We start from the raw sequence: 17,342 nt of genomic DNA on the forward strand, positions 1-17,342 counted from the left end.
TATAGAATCTAAAGAACTTGAGACACGTGTTCATGAACTAAAGGGGGGGAATGGCGGGGGAGGGGGTGTGCAGGGTGGAGGGGAATGAAGGGGGAATAGAACAAATGTAATGGCATAATCAATAAAATAAAAAATACAAAAAAATAGTCCTCATTATAACTTTATCAAAACTCAATTTATAGTATATTACATTTTCTTAATCACAAATTGAATATGAAATAATACACAAGTATATAGAAAAAGTTAATCTATTCCTGTTCACTTCATTTTACCCCCTGAGGTGACTAAGTTAGTAGCTTTTAAGAATGGGATTGATTACATATTACTCTATGCCTAACTTTTTAAATGTAAATATCATGAGCGACCCTCCTAAATGATAGCTTAGTATACATAGATTTGACCTGTGTGTTTTATGTATTGATTTGAGAGAGAAAGAGGAAGGGACAGGAGGGGAGGGAGAGAGAGAGACAGAGATAGAGACAGAGAACTATCACTTTGTTGTTCCACTTACGCACTCACTGGTTGCTTTTTGTATGTGTCCTGACTGGGGATCGAACCCACAGCCTGGATGTATTGGGACAACACTCTAACCAACTGAGCTACCTCGCCAGGGCTAACCTATGTGTTTTAACACAACTTCACATTTTACTGTATTTTAAATTCCTTACTTAGTAAAATTGAACATAATTAGCTTAGCCCTAAAATACCCAATATTTCTTGCCCCAGTGCTTCCATTTTTTAAATTTGTCCTGAATATGTGGGCACAGATGGATATACAAAAGTATTCATTGCAATGATGTGTATTATAGTAAAAGGTAAAATAGCTTAAGTGCCATTGAATTGAGAAGTTGCTAAGTAAAAGAGAGTAGTCCATAAAATGGATTACTATATGGCCACAAAAAGGAAAGCAGGAACCCTAAACATTCTGACACAGAACCATGCCCAAGATATGCTGCTATGCGTAAATCATCTATAAATTACCATGTGCAAAAATAAACAGCATGAAAACACACACATTTCGTATGTGTACACATCAAATACACACACATTCTTCCATATGTGTTTACAGATGAATAGGATGTTTCCGGAAACAATCTGGTAAGTGTTGCTTCTGGAGAAAAAACTGAGGATTCACAATGGCAGTGAACCTGGGGTCTGGTGGGGGCAGAGTTTTCTCATTGCTTTTTCCCCTTTTCGTTAAATAAGTCTATGCATTATTTTCTAGTAAAGATACTAAAATTGCTACAAGTAGTCATGCAAAGTTGTTACAAAGCACAATGGTATAATCCTAGTTCCCTGTGGTCTTAAGGCTATATATTTGGAAATAAAAAAGATAAAAAAAAACTCGTTGCCTGACGTAGATATTTATTATGTCGGGAGTCAGGCTGTTGTTTTGGGGGACCATAAACTTGAATGGGAAACATTATCTTTAATAAAACTCCCCCCAAACTAACCTTTGGCTGTAAATTAGCATTTCCTTCAATAGGAATGTGGGCAACAAGCCACAGTTAGCAGAATTTTTCACCAAAAGAAATCAGATTTATGATATCACATTACATTTATTGCAGATATCTTGAAATATTTTCACTTGTCAGTACTTCAAAATTATAGAAGTTGTTTATTTGACTTGCTGTAGATCTTGTTTATTTAATGTGTTAGTAACGAAGAACATTGTTTTACTCTATCATAATAAATTTGCTTTTTCAACATTATAGTAACTATTTCCACCTAACTGGTTTTCTTTGAAATCCCATGCCTCTTCTTTTACATGTCTACTCTGCAAAGGGGCTTCACCAGGTTGTCACAGGGGCTCACGGAACCCTTGTGTTAAGATGAATTCTGAAGGGTTGGGGACACGAAGTCACAAAGGGACACTGAGACAGTGTGCCTGCCAGCAGAAAGAGGGGCCTATCACTTTCTCTTGATGCCAGGGGGCAATTTATGGCCTGAATATATAAATTGGAGATGTAATTTTTTTTGTTCCAGTTGGTGGAACCTCCCCCCCCCCCCCCACCAGCTGCCTCCCTGGCTCCCTGCCCAGCCCCGAGCTGGTGCTAAGGCGCCTGGGGCCCGTGCCTGTGAATGACAGTGAGCCGGACTTGCCCTTGGTCCCATTTTAACCTCCTTCTGGGGCCCGGCCAGGGTGCTGAGCTCAGCCTCTGAGCTATGCACGTCAGCCTGACAGGAAACTCGGTCTTAAAGAATTTCAAAAAGTGTGCGAAGCCAAGCGTGCGAAGCATCCCAGCTTCAGGGGAACAAGTCGCTGTGGGCCTATATTACAAAAAAGGTTGAATGGGGCTCTGTGAGGGATGGTCCACTCACATGCGCTAGAACATTCTGTTTCTGAACATTTTGGTCTGAACTGCTCATTGGTGCAACTTTTATAGCCTGATCTGTGTGCTCCCATCAGAGAGGGGCACTTGAGTGTCCAAAGGGGGCTCAGATGTGCTGGGGTAGGTGTGGTCACCAGTGTGATGTTGCCAGAGTCCTGAGAACACAAGCCTGCCAGGGAGGACTGCGCCCTGGGCTGACTCACGGTCTGTCATGCCAGGAGGGAGGGTGACGGGTCGGGTGAGATGCCTCCCCTGTAGCCACTCCAGCCTTACAAGTCCTTCAGACAGAGCTCGCCTCCTCCTCCCCCGCAACTTTGCTCCAGCCCACCCTTCTTTCTATCTCCCCTCCATTCCTGAGACACTCATCATTCCGATCACACCATTTGCCTTGTGCTGAAACAGATCCATTCCTTCATCTACTCATTCGCCAAGTACATAGGGTCAGCCAGCCATGGATTCAGATCCCGGCTCAGGCACTCACTCGTGTTAACTGGGGTAAATTAACTGAAGATTTAAAAAGGTCAAACCCACATTGACAGTGACTCCTATTTCCCACAGAAAATACACACGTGAAAGTTGCATCTTTTCTCTGTTAATTGATGCTCACTTTGTTCTGCCACTATTAATCTTTCTCTGGACGGCTGCGGCTGAGGGGCCAGGTTCTCTCTCCTCCCCCCTGGGGCTCCCTTCACTGTGCTGGCGGTGGCTTCAGGGAATGGGACTAGTCACTTACCCCTCTGAGCCCACTTCCTGACCTACCAAACGGGGGAAAAGGCTCATCCTGAATCACAGCTTCAACTGCCGTGTTTACGGGGAGTCATCTAGGTACTCATCTCTGGGCTGGGAAACAAGAAGAGGTGTCAAAGCTGGACCCTGTCCTCCAGAGGTTTGCAACAGTTTCCTTGGTTAAAAGTATCCCTATCAGTCCTGGTCCCCATGGACAAATGTGGCCAGTACCACAAGGCACACCTGGGGCGCTCACTGGAAAGGGAGTGGGGACCAGGCACGGCCATGAGAATGGCGTCCACAGGACCGGGGGCTGACAGGCAGCAGCATTTGGCTGTTCACAGGGCGCAGGATGAGCACCCTGTTCCTGGAACAGGGGACAAGAGGAACAAAGGCGCAGGGACAGGAAAATACGAGGTGTGTTTGTGAAATGGCAAATTTGTTTGAGAGTATGCTCCTTATTCTGAACTCGCTGAGCTGTGCACTCACGCCTTCCTTCAGCTTTTGCGACCACCTGAGTCAGGCAGAGAGGCAAGCTGTGGCCACTGCTTAGGAGAAGGTCCTGGTTTGGAGAGAAGACAGGGAAGCCCACCAGTCACGAGGCTGCTGTAGGGAGCCACCCCTGTGGTGCCTGGGTGTGGACGAGGGGCACCTACTCCGGTCTCTCTTCAGGGGCCCTCCAGGGCCCTGGGAGGAAGCTCAGCACTATTTTCTCTGTATGATTTTGTGAACTTTTCAAAAGTAAAATCTATTACTGTAGTTGGTTAGGGCCACTGTCTACTTGCACTCTGACCCCCTCCCCCTGTCAGATCTTCCCTTGTGTGGGGTTGGTATAGAGCCGTGGGCATTTGGGGGAACTAGCTGAGAGTTAAGAGACATTTTCAGTTCTGTTGAATACACATATGTGGTTTGCAGTTTTTTCTTTCTGTATAACTAGGTTATCACCAGCCAGAGTCAGGGCAAAGTGGAAAAACAGCTTCTAGAAATAGTCCCTTGTCCACAATGCCGACTCTCTTGGACTTGGGACATTGAAAGGCAGGACCAGAGGCTGGTCCCTCACAGGAGAGGGTCCTGCTGTGCTAAGACCACACCGGTATGGGTGGTGGAGGTCAATCAAGGTCTGCAAGGCATGCAGTCAGAAACTAAACTGTGAAAAAGTCTTCCAAATTTGTTGGTTCCCCAAATTTCATTAAAATCTTAAAAATGTTATGTGACATGACGAAGAATAAGTTGTGAAGCTGAAAAAAGTCTGCAGTACCCATGACAAAAGGGAAACTTTGGCCTCCCTTGCTAGAGGAAGGAAGACCCACTTCTTCTGACATTTTCTGTGTGCTCACCGGGATACTGCGCCTCTTGCTTGCTGACACGTAGGCAGCCCCTCACCCTCCCTTTCCCTCTCGGAACAGGCTCTCATCTCCATACAGGAGCTCAGAGCCCCGCACGGAGGGTATCCCCAGTGATGGACTGCTTAGCATTACCTCCTTGCTTAGGCATAATCCAGGTCCTGTCACTAATCAGCTGGGCCACCCGAGGCAAATCCCACAGTCTCCCTGGGTGTCAGTTTCCTCATCAGTCAAATGGGGACAATAACCGTGTCCCCTCTGTAAGCTTCTGGAGAGGAGGTCAGGGGAGAACATGCAGGACGCGCTTGGAGCCTGATGCAGCACAAGGAGCCCGGCGCACGGCCGGACCTAATAAATGGTCGCTATTGGTACCATTATTATCACACGTGCTCAGGGAGCATGGGGACTGTGGTGACACCCGCAGACACGGGAGAAAGCGATTTCCCAGTGTGGCCTGGGGCCACCTGGCTCTTTTCACGAGCCACACATGTACTCAGGTAAAGGCATCTCCGGTATTACAGATCTGAACAGGCCCATCTGTGATGTCACCGCAGCTACACACGCTCCCGTGGCCTTGCTGTGGCCTGTTCTGCCCCAGCAGGACAGGGCACCTCCACAAAGGGCCCTCGTCCTGCTGTACCTGAAAGGCAGGACCCTCCACTGCCACCTTTCCCCTCCCTCTGCATCTCAAGGCAAGGCCGAGGCTCACACTGACCCATTCCCTCCTTTTTTCCCTGCTTTCTATCCTGTCCCTCCCTCCCTCATTGCTCCTTTCCACAAATAGTTACTGCGCCCAACCGCCACGGTGTCTCACGGTTCCAAGGCTTTAGAAATTTCTCCCAGTGAAACTTCAAAAAATGTCTTTTTGGAGGGGACACAGAATTACCAATTCCTTATTTTGCAAGTGAGACATGAAACACACACACTCTATCACCACCACTTATTACCATCATTCCATCAAAAAAAGCATGATTCTACTAAAAAATGCTATTTCGGTGTCCCAAAATAGAAAGGACATAGTCTTTAGAATAAAAAGACAGTCATTTTGTATTAAATACATTTGGAAAAACACAGAATTTTTCTACTTTTTTTCTCATTTGGTCATGAGCAGTGAAAATTTTATCACCCATGGCACCAGACACCAGAAAAATGTTCTAGAAGCACTATAATTACGAAATGAATGATAATCATGAACGTGTGATGAGTGCCAAAAGTGGAGTCGAACGGACTTTGACATTTACTAGCTGTGTGACCTTGGGCAAGTTACCGAACCTCTCTGAACTCTTGTTCCCTCACCTACTGACTTGGGGATGGAGACGCTTGCTCTGCAGAGCGGCTGTGAGCATTACGGTGGTACAGCGTATCAGGGTTGAGCAGTGCACCTGCCACATTGAAGATGCTGCTTCCACAGGGCTCATTGCCCTCCCCCACTTCTTTAGGGGAGCTCTAGTTGAAAGAATTCACCTTCCGCCCTACCAGCCGTCCTGCCTTCCACCAGGTGCACTCAGAGGGACTGGGCAGGATGGGATGCTTCTGGCTGTGCCAGGGGAGGCCTCATCAAGTTCTCTGGGCTCTCCATGGAGTGCTGATTTAGGGGTTCCCAGGCGTGGAGAGGACTGATGCCATCTGTGCTGGCTGCATGAGTCACCTGCAAAAACTTGTTAAAAATCCAGATTCTCAGCTCCATCAGGAGAGACTGATAGAATAGGTCTGCGGGGGGTCCAAGCCCTCATGTTTCTGGTGAGCAGCTAGGTTAACTGTTGATCACTGCTCTCTGGCTTTGGGTTGGGACATTCTGGCTACTCAACTCACAAGAATGTCTGGCAGCTCATTCCTGGGGTAGTGTCTTATGGGCCCTCATGAATGGGGCCCGAGGAAGATCCTGGGAGGAATTCTCTTGGTTGTGTGTTTCATGCCACCCCGCTTTCCTACCTTCCTCATCTCAACAAATGGTACCTTCATCACCTGAAAACCTCGGAGTTATCCCAGACACGTTTCTTGCTCCCACGAACCCTTCTGCATCAGAACCAACCTAACCCCAAGCCCTAGAATTGGTCCACGTCTCTCCATCTCCACAGCCATCAGCTTGGTCTAAGTTGCCACTAGCTCTCATTGGGACTGTGGCCGTCTAACTGCCCCATCTCTGGTCTGCATTCCATGTGGGAGCCTGAGTTGTCTTTCAAAGACATAATTCAGATCCTGTCTCGTCAGCTTTGAACCCTTTGGTAGTGGCCAATGCAACTTAAGATAAAATATAACTTTTGCCTAAGTTCCTGCATGGTCTGGCCTCTGAACACACCTCCAGTCTGCAGTTGCACCTACCTCCCCTGTTCTCCTGGCTCTGTTAGCCTCCTGCCAGCTCCTGCCTCAGGCTCTGCACGTGTGCCCTTCCTTCTGCCCAGACCCTTCTTCTTCTACCCACTGCCTTCACTGAGTTAGCTCCTCCAAACTGTTCAGGATTCTCCCTAAATGTCACCCAGGGACCCCTATGATATTCTGATTCCCGCTATAGACTTCTAATAGCATCTCACCCCCCTTCTTCAAGTCACGTATCCTAATTTGCATTCACGTTTGTGTGCTTGGGTTTTCCGAATTATCTGTGTTTCCCACTAAAACTAGATCCGATGAGAACATGGAACATGGCTGTTTTGCTCATCACTACATGTCTAGCACATGCCTGAACATAGTAGGCATGCTATAAATACATACTTATTCAGTGAAATGAGGGAGTGAATGAATGGTAAAAGGCCCAACCTTGAGAGACCCACACCCCACACAGTGCAGGAGGTGTGGAGAACATCCAGCCCTAGGCTGGGATGTTGGATGAATGTCCCTGACATTTTGTACGTGCATCTTTTTCTCAGGGGTGAGTGGAAAGGTAGGGATTTATAACAAAAGTACAATAACCATCTTTCGGCAAGGTGGCTCTGGGGTTCCTGGAGAGCATCTGCAATGAGAGTAGCTTGAAACCAGAGAGCAGAAAGACCAGACACCTCCTGGGTGCAGAAGAACAGGTTGGTGCCTGTTCTGACAGACCTGGATTCAACTCTTGATGCAGTCAGTTCCTTACTGTGTGACCTTGAGTGAGAAGATAACTTCTCTGAGCTTCAGTATCTTTATCTGTAGACACAGAGCAAGTACTCTGTCCTGCAGTGCAGCTGTGAGGATTAATGAGATGCTGTCTGTAGAGGGCCTAACAGAGTGTCTGCCTTACAGGATGTGCTCCATGATAATAAGATCTCACTAGGCTGTAAGACTCCAGCAGGCGGGAGCCATGTTTGACTCTGGCCCAACAGCCCAGTAATTAATATAGTGTCTGGCACACAGTAGATGCTTTAGGAAGTCTTAATGATTTCATTAGGGATCAAATATATATTTCTTCAGTAGGAGTTCCCTCTTCCAGGAAGGATTCCCTATGCGTAAAAATTTCTTCTCTCTTAAACTAACGGCTTTCCTTGTGAGCAACTCAAATCCTTGTGTTTTGAACCCTCTGAGCTGGAGGATTAGTGTGTGTTTGTGGGGGGGCTCTGTCCTGAGTCATCTCTGAGACCCTCGCCCTCCCTTGTGCTCTCGTGGGAGGAGGGGATTCATCAGCCCCACTTTGAATAAGAGGACTGGAGGAACAAGCCCATGGCGAGAGGAATTCCTATTTGGTTCCAGTATATAGAGAGTACAACTGTTTCTTTGAAACTGACCTTCATTTATTTGGAGGGGAAAGCAGTTAGTTCAATAATGGCTTCCTGGTGCCTTTCAGCATTTTAAAAGATGGAAGAAAGATTTGGAGCAAGGCAAGGTTCCAGTGTTTTCTAAGTAATGCACTAAGCCCAGCTACCAGTTGGCTGCCCAGCACTTCCTGCTATCCCCTAACCACCCCGCAACCCCATCCTCCCCAATGCAGTGTGCCTCCTCCACAGACCAGCCGCTTTCTGAGACCCTGACCAGGCCTTTCCCAGGCAGGTGGGAGCTGGCCTTCACTCTAATGCTGGGCAGCTGGAGATTCCTCGGACATCTCGCACATGACCCAGTGAGTAGCAATGCTGCTATATTATATTCCAATTATTCCCTGTCCCTGCGTGGCCTGATTCCAGGGGCTGAATAAAGAGGTCCTTGTTTGGTGGAGTCCATCCCTGCTCCCGAGTAAGTAAGAGCTGGTCCTTGGCCTAACTTGGTCTGAGGCCTCAGGGAAAGGGAGGGGAGGAGGTAGGGAGGGTGTTACAGGTGGGGAGGGCTCTGCAGGAGATGAGACACCCTGCTCTGCAGGCAGCCCAACCCTGCTCCCAAAAATAAAAACAAGGGAGGAAGGTAAACAAACGGGGCCCCTAACCAGGACCCTGCAGGGGGCATGGCTATTTGCCCTCCTTCCCAGAGGAATCCCAACCCTTCTCTCCCGTGGAGGGCACAGACACGCTATGGAAATCTCCTGCCGTCTGGCCCCCGGAAGTCACCAGTTGGAAGGTACTCCTACCTGCACTTGTGTTGGCCAACCACCGTCCCCCAGATCTGCTTTCTCGCCTTATGAGTGGAAAGCCTTTCATGGAAAATTTAGAATTTGGAACCTTCTTCGGATTCCAAAGGAGTTATTGTTCTATATCACACTACTTTTATTTGGGTGTTATCTGAACTCAGAAGAAGTAGAAACCCACATTTTGGTTGGATGCTCTTGCTGATATATTAAGAACATGTTAATTAGGCACCTTCACTGTTTGAAGCTCGTGTGAACCTCTCAGAGCCCATCCCAAACCCAAAAGCCTGGAGTCCAGATTCCCCACCTGCTAAGGCCTGGGTCTCCATGGGAGAAGAGTATGGGTAGGGAGGGGTCAGGGACAGCACACTGGGACACTTCGGGGAGACAACGGCATGGATGCTTTCATGGCAAGGAGAGGAGAAACGAGCTCTGAGGGCACCATGGTAGCAAGAACGTCCCACTTTCGATGGCATGGAAGCCGAGGACCTGAGATGTGAGGGGGACACGGTCTCTGCAATGGGGAAAGTGGAGAGGATGTGAGTGAGAAGAAACTCAGGGCAGCCCTGATGGCAGGGCCCAGAGAGAGGCCACAGCACCCTGTACCACCAAGGGCAGGGCTGTGTGGAAGGGCTAAGCTTTGCAGCATTTAAAACTGCAGCCTCCAGGAGGCTGGAGCCTGCACGGAGCCGGCGGGTTGTCCCACCTGTGGTTCTCCGAGCCTGGTCGGTGGACCACCTCTTCCGAATCACCTGGTAGGCTGGTTAAACACATGGACTCCTGGGGTCCACCTGATCTACTGAGTCAGATTCTCTGGGTTAGGCCTAAGAAGCTGAAAGTTTCTCAAGTTCCACAGATGCTTCTGATACTTACTGCAGTTTGAGAGCCCTGATCTAGTCCAACCCTGTGTGGTTCCCCGGAAGCAGCCTGTGAAGCCCACAGAGGTAAAGCAACAAGCCTTAGGTCACAGATCTACCTGATGGCAGAGCTCTCATGACAAGCAGGTTGCTCCTGAGCCCCAGAGCATTTCAATAGGCTGGCAGCCTCTTCTCCTACCTGGAACTGCTTCCCCTGCCCCCCTAAGTGAGAGCCTGCACCTTTGACTGCCCCACCCCCGGACTCCTGCTGGGGTCTGCTCCTTCCTGAGGATGCTCTGGCCCTAGCCTCTGCGGGCCAGGGGGCAGGGGCAGAAGGAAGAAGGGCCCAGTTCTCTTCTGAGCCTTCAGTAATAGGTGTGGGGTTGGCACATGAGTACAGCCGAGGGCTTGCCTGGGCTTGGGAGTGTGGTACTAAGAGCTAACTCTCCCTGAGCATCGTCAGTGCACCACTGTATTAAGTCCTTTGCATGTGTCCGTGCAAACCCCGTGGAGCACATCGTAATTAGCCCTATTATGCAGATGCAGAAACTGAAGCCCACAGAGAAGTGGTCATTTGCCCAAGGTCACTTAGCTAACAATAGGTGGCCATATCACTTCCACATACAACCCCAATCTTTGTGTGGCCCAATGCAGTCTGAGTGTCACCCACCTTAACCCAACAAGCCTGTAAAAGGCCCCTAGACCTTGGGAAAGGAAAGAAACCTTCTCCGCAGTGAGATGTGCTCACTCCTGGTGGGGGTCGGGGAGGGCAGAGCCTTCAACCCTGTCCACTTAACACATGGGAAACACTTCTGACGGACATTAGCTGGCCTTAGAAATGACACCGTGGAGAGAAGGTTACACAGCCTTTTCCCTTTATCTTTTTTAAAGGGAAATTCCTGATATCAATTTGCTTTCTTTTCATTTGTCTCTTTCTCTTGAAAGCAGCAGCGTGTCTCAGGGTTTCGGTTACTTGAGGAATTCCGCTGTGTGGAGCTCTACCCGGGCCGCCGGTGTGACTGCAGGTGCGTGTGGTCCACGGCATGCAGCTGCCGGTGCCTCTCCTGGTACCAGGGCACATGACTTGGTCGTGATCGCCTCCCTCCATTCATTTTTCCGGAGCGTCCCCAGAGACAGGAGGAGAAATCCCACTGGACCGGGGCCTCAGAGGAGGGACAAGTGTCCCCCAGGCCATGCAGATAGCATGTCACGCTGTCCTTTAGGTTTGCCTCTTAACCAGACCTCTTTTTCCTTAGAAGAACTCAGTCGGGGGGAGTCTCTGGAACAACTCAGGAGGACTACCAAACAAAAGAAGATGGACATGTTTTTATAGGAGGGGAAGGACTCAGTTTCATTTTAGCAGGGTCTGGTGTCTGGCAGCTGAAGGTGAAGGACAGCTATCATTTAATTCTGGCGATTTCTCCAAAATCACCAGAGTCAGGAACATCTTGGGGTGTGAGAGTGTGTGATCCTCAGGTCATCTTCCTGCTCTTTGGAATCTCTGGCTTTAGATAACTTAACGGCGCTGTGGGGCCGTGGGGCTGTAAAATGCTCTTATTAACGCATCATGAAAGGAGTGCACTGAGGTGATGGCAAGCCGTGAAGGGAGGAAGGGGAACACAGCCTCTGCAAAGCTCCTGAGCAGCGTGGGGCTCCCTGCAAGAGCCCTGGAGACGCTGAATGAAAGCTGCCTCTCTGTGTACAAGCTGCCTCCCTCCTTTCCAAATGCCGCGTCTGCGGTAACTACAAACTACTTTGTATGCTGCATTCGTGACGCTGCCTTAGCCGACACATGATTACTACTGAAATAAGGCTGGTGTGATGTTCAAGTCCAGTGGCCTTTTTAATTATTAAACCGAGGCTGCTGAATGAGTCATTCCACATACCAGGCTTTCCTCCTGTGGTTCTGTTTCAAGTGACTAGTCCCTTAGCATGTTCCACTAACACCTGAGTTGGGTCTTAGCCGGATACCCAATCTGCAAAGCCTTTGTAGAATGAACGGTATTCTCCAGGCTCCAAACACACACACACACACACACACACACACACACACACACACACACACACACACTGCATGAAAACACAAAACCCATAAGAAAAACTTTACAGAAAGCTCATCGGTAAAGCCAAGACTGGAAAGTGCCAAGGGCCCCAACTTACCAAGCGGCAGAGCGATGAAGAAGGGCAGCCAACACAAGATGAACATCCCGACCACTATGCCCAAGGTCTTGGCTGCTTTCTTTTCCCTGGAGAACTTAAAAAGTTTGACAGCTATGGAACTCCTGGGGTTGTGGCCTTTGGCCCTGGTACTGCTGAGGGTGTCCTCGTGAAAGTTCTTGGAGTGGATCCTCAGGGTCAGCTCCTTGGAATTGGACATCTCCTTCATGACTCCGGCCTCCAGGTTCTTGGTGGTCCTCTTGGCCACGATGTAGACGCGGCAGTACATGACCAGGATGACCGCCAGAGGGATGTAGAAGGAGCCCAGTGAGGAGAAGAGGGCATAGAAGGGCTCTTCGGTGACCCCGCATTCCTTGTCATCGTTGGGTGCTGGTTCCTTCCACCCGAGGAGAGGCCCGATGGAGATGACTGTGGACAAGACCCAGACGCCGAGGAGCGCCAGGATGGCCTTCCTGCGGGTGACCAGCGTCGGGTACTGCAGAGAGTAGCGCACTCCGATGTAGCGATCGATGGAGATGGCGCACAGGCTCAGGATGGAGGCGGTGCAGCACAGGACGTCCACGGCGGCCCAGATGTCACAGAAGATGCGGCCCAGCACCCAGTAGCCCAGCACCTCCAGGGCGGCCGAGAAGGGCAGCACGGTGAAGCTTAGCAGCAGGTCGGCGATGGCCAGGTTGACGATGAAGTAGTTGGTGGGTGTCCGCAGGTGACGGTTGCAGGCCACAGACAAGATGACTAAGATGTTGCCCACGATGGCAAAGAGGATGAAGGCGCCCAGCACCAGGCCCACGGAGATGGCCCTGGTGACGTCCAGCTGGGGCAGTCTGGAGTTGTTCGAGGTCTGGTTGGGGCCAGTGAAGTTGGCATTTTTCAACTCTCCCCAGTGGGCAGGTGCTGATGTGTTGTGGCCGGTGTCCAGGTCGGGATTCATTTTAGAGTCCGCCCTCCATAGCCACGGGGCTGATAGGGCTGGAAGGGCTGCGGGGAAGGCTCCTCAGCTGCCCTGAAACTTTGCCTCCCCCGTGGTGGTCTTCTTCCCAGAGGCGCCCTCCCGGCCAGGAGTCATCTCCCCACGCAGCCCGGCCGGCAGCGCGCGCCTGCTCCTGCACCGCCGCTCGCTTGCCTGTCAGAGGGAGGAGGAGGAGGAGGAGGAGGAGGAGGAGAGAGGGGACCAGGCGGCAGCTCCAAGTTAATGGTCCACGTCAGGCGCGCCGGCCGGGCTCGCGAGGGAGCGCGGGAGGAGGGGCGCGGGCGGGGGGCGCCCGCTCGGCTCGGCCGGGCCGGGCCCGCGGCGGGTCTGCGGACAGCGGCGCCTCCGCCCAGCCAGCGCCGAGGAGGGTCTGCTTTCAATGAGCCTCCGCTGGGTTGACTGCACGCCGGTGACATCAGGCGGGGGAGCCCGGCGCCCTGACTCCGCGCGGCACTAGGGGGCAATGCGGGTCCAGCGAAGGCGCCCGCACCCCGCCGCGGCGCCCCCGCCGCCCCAGGGCCAGCCTTGTGTGCACGCGTGTGCGCGCGCGCCCGTGTGTGAGGGGGAGTGAGGGAAAGCGGCTTGAGCGCGGGGATGCCGTGCGCCCCACCCCGAGGCGCCCCCCTGGGATTCTTTCCCCTCCTATTCACTCTTCATTTAAAAAAGTGGGGCGGGGGTGCTTACCTCCAATGGGGAGCGTCTGGAGTCAACCCCCAGATTTAGGGGGACGGGCAACTTGTGCGGCACCTAAAAGAGGAAGAATTCCAAGGTTAGGCAGGTGGGAGGGACTTGAGTCACATGAGACACCAGCCCCTATCCTTTACCTCCCCATGAAAATAAAAATAAGGCCTCTCTTCTCCTATTCACTCACTCACTCACTCACTCACTCACTCACTCACTCACTCACATATTCACTCAGCTACTCACTCACTCATTCATTCAACAGGTTGTTAACTGAGAACCCACGCTCTGCTCAGGGATCTGTTCTAGGTGCTGGGGGCATAGCGCCGAACCAAGCAGGCAAAGACCCCTGCCCCCTGCCCCCAGGAGCTTACATGCTAACGGGAGAAGACACTCATTAAAAAGCAAGCACACCCTGAGGCGTGTGGTGTGCCAACAGGTATAACAGAAAATAAAGCTAGGAGGGGGAAATGGTGTGTGGGGGGTGGCATTTGAAAGTTTGAATGGGTGCTCAGGGCATCACTGAAATGGTATTTGAGCCAAGACCTGCAAGAAATGAGGAACCAGCTAGTGGCCTATCAGGGGTAAGAGATCACTGGGCAAAGGGGGAAGGGACTTGGGGAATCTGGATTATGCCTGGATCCCCTCTCCTCCTGCCTGTTGGCCACACGGCACTTTCGGCTCTAGGGACACACTCCCAAAGGTGGGCGAACGGTACTTGGGAAAGAAGGCGTGGGCCAAGAGATGCCCCGGGAGAGCCGGATGTTATGGAACGACACTCCAGTTCTTGGTACTTGGTCATAGACAGAGTGCTAAGCACTCTCTGCATTTCCTCATGACCCTATGACAGGAGGAGCTTCCTCAGTGTCCTCTCCATTTTGTGGAAGGGACACCAAGATGCAGCAGAGTTGGACTCTTTGCCCACGTCCACACAGCCATTAGGAAAGAAGCCGGGGACTGAACCCAACTGTGGGTCTGTCCCAAGTGGAACACTTGGCTGCTGTGTCACATCCTTCCCCCAGAAGCGAGGTAGGTGGTGGCTTTTTCCCCTTCAAGTTTATTGAGACATAATTGACATATAACATTGTACACATTTAAGGCATATGACAGGTTGATGTGATATACTTGTAAACTGCAAAATGGTTGCCATCATACCGTTAGCTAACACCTTCATCATGTCACGTAATTACCAAGCTTTTTCTGTGGTGAGAACTTTTAAGATCTACTCTCTTAGCAACTTTCCAATATATAGCACAATGCTATTAACTACCGTCGTGACGCTGGACATCAGATCCCTGGACCTCACTCATCTCAGAACTGGAAGTTTCTGCCTCTTGACCAGCATTTCCCTGCTCCCCTCCCTCACTTCCTGGTAATTGCTGCTCAACTTTCTGAGTCTGGCTTTTCAGATTTCACATATGGGTGACATTACACAGCATCTGTCTATCTTATTTCACTTAGCACAATGCTCTCAGTGGCAGGATTTCCTTCTTTCTCACGGCTGAATAATATTTCATTGTATATATATATACATCTTTTTTAAAGCATTTTTAAAATTTAATTATTGTTCAAGTACAGTTTTCTGTCTTTTACTCCCATCCCAGCCCACCCCTTCAGTGGTCCCCACCTCCCTCCCATTTCCACCCCTGTTAGTTTTTGCCCATGTGTCCTTTATACTTGTTCCTGTGAATCCTTTCCCTTTTCCCCTGAAATTCCCTCCCCTCTCCCCTCTGATCCCTGTCAGCCTGTTCTCTATCTCAGTGTCTTTGGTTATATTTTGCTTGCTTGTTTGTTTTGTTGTTTAGCTTTCTGTTAAAGGTGAGATCATATGGTATTTGTCTTTCACTGCCTGGCTTATTTCACTCAGCATAATGCTTTCCAGTTCCATCCATGCTGTTGCAAAGGGTAGGAGCTCCTTCTTTCTTTCTGCTGCATAGAATTCCATTGTATACACATCTTCTTTATCGATCCATCCATTGAACACGTAGGTTATTTCCATATCTTGGATATTGTGAATAATGATGCAACGAACATGAAGTACAGCTATCTCTTTGAGATCCTACTTTCATTCGCTTTGGATATATACTGAGGAGTGGTGTTGATGGATCATATGGTAATTCTGTCTTTAATTTTTTGAGGAACTTCTATACTGTTTTCCATAGTGACTATACAATATAAATTTGAGATAGGGAGTGAATTGATGGTTACAGAAGGAACATACTTCCACGTAGTAAATTTGGGGCCCCCAAGCTATGAGTGCTGGAGGGAGCCCATATTTATTGATAGCCGAGTCCTTGCTCATTTGCCATTATTCCTCCCAACATCCCATTGAGAGAAGCATAACCTGTCTCCACTGACAGGCGAGGAAACTGTGATTCGGAGAGAGTCTGTATATCCTGAGTTTGTGTGACCAGTGGACACGTGGCAGAGCAATGGGCTGTGACAGCTGGAGACCGAAAAGCAAAGCCCGATGCTTCTCCGTCTCCCGTCCACCAGCCGGGCCTAGGGCTCTCTCCTCTCCCGGTGACCGTCTCCACACCTGAGCTGCAGGGCCAAGGGACCTGCTCGGGGCGATTTACATTTCAGCTCCTTGACACAGAGGAAGGCCCTGAATTCCTCCTTACTTTTAATATATATTTTTGGGAGGGTAGGTGGTTATCACACACATACAGTTTTAACCTTTTCCCACCCAAATGTACAGACTCCCCAGTGCACAAAACACACAGTTTCAAGGAGTTCCCTGAGATCAAGACATCTGTGGTGGAGACAGCCCTGAAAACAGAATTTTTTTCCTGTTTTAATTAAACTGGCTTAAGTTGGTTTTGAAGATTTTAAAATAAGAGATTCACAGATTTATAGTGATTTCACTCTTTAAGAGCTATTGGAACCCTCTCTTGCCACTTTCCCACTTGGGAGGTGGTCCACGGCAGCGGGGATTGGTGAGCTCCCCAGCAGCAGGTGCGGAGCTGGCTATCAAACACCCGGCTCCCTGGCCCCCAGGGCGGGGCTCCTTCCTCTGCCCCAGAGGGAGGAAGCCCCAGGTAATCAGCTTCCCTTGGCGGGTCAAGTGAGCCCTGAAGGCACCTTGCTGCCCTTTCTCCTCCTCTTCCTCCACAATGATGGAAGAGCGGAGCATCACACACTCAGTTCCCACCACTTTGTGTCTCTTCAGTCTAGGATGATGGTGCTTCTCTTGAACTAGTCAATTCCCCTGGGGAGTGGGGGGAGGAAGAGAATGCCAGGAAGTTGGCAGAAGCTGGCAATTAGCACAAAAGCAGGGATGTGGGAGAGAAAGGGTGGCACAGAATGAAGAGCAAGTTCCGAGCCACATACCGGTGGCAGTGGCCCATTTCCCACTTCCCTGGGCACTAATCTCACCAGCTATGGAACAGCCAGCAACACACCATTGAATTTACGGAGGCTGTGTCTACATAATCACGGTCACCAGCTGCAGTGCGAAAACTCAGCCTATCAGACATTTTTCTATGGTGGCAAAAGGCCAGGGAAAGAAAAAGAGCAGATCTGAGATTTCAGGGTTGGTTTATACTTGTTTTGAAAGAGAACAGTATGTTACCTAGATGAGAACTTATGCTGGATTCGGGTGTCAGGATGTGGAAGAGGTTGTTGAGCCATTTCGAGAGGTTTGAAATCCTTGTTGATTTCAGACGTGTTGTCATTTACTGGTGTCTTTCATGAGGACACCACAAACATCCCACCATAAGGCAGACAGGTATTAGCCTGAGCAGCAGCCGTGCACCAGGACCCCACTAAAGCAACCTTTGCTAATGGTCC

General features: G+C 50.1%; 1 protein-coding gene across 3 annotated transcripts in view; it reads right to left on the bottom strand.

Moving 5' to 3' along the window:
• Positions 1-17,342, bottom strand: part of ADRA1B (adrenoceptor alpha 1B) — an 87,052-nt gene that overhangs the window by 28,371 nt on the left and 41,339 nt on the right. For 2 of the 3 annotated variants that reach the window (XM_037152268.2, XM_053665901.1), the window contains exons 2-3: positions 13,554-13,616; positions 11,882-13,322 (exon numbers count right to left, since the gene is read on the bottom strand). In XM_037152268.2, the coding sequence (XP_037008163.2) occupies positions 11,882-12,830 (949 nt within the window). In that variant the 5' untranslated portion in view covers positions 12,831-13,322; positions 13,554-13,616. The remainder of the gene's footprint in view (positions 1-11,881; positions 13,323-13,553; positions 13,617-17,342) is intronic. The other variant, XM_037152267.2, reaches the window with a different exon arrangement.

This window comes from Artibeus jamaicensis, unplaced genomic scaffold (genome assembly GCF_021234435.1).
Source record: "Artibeus jamaicensis isolate MK-2021 breed Jamaican fruit bat unplaced genomic scaffold, CSHL_Jam_final contig_432, whole genome shotgun sequence".
Classification (NCBI taxonomy): Eukaryota; Metazoa; Chordata; class Mammalia; order Chiroptera; family Phyllostomidae; genus Artibeus; species Artibeus jamaicensis.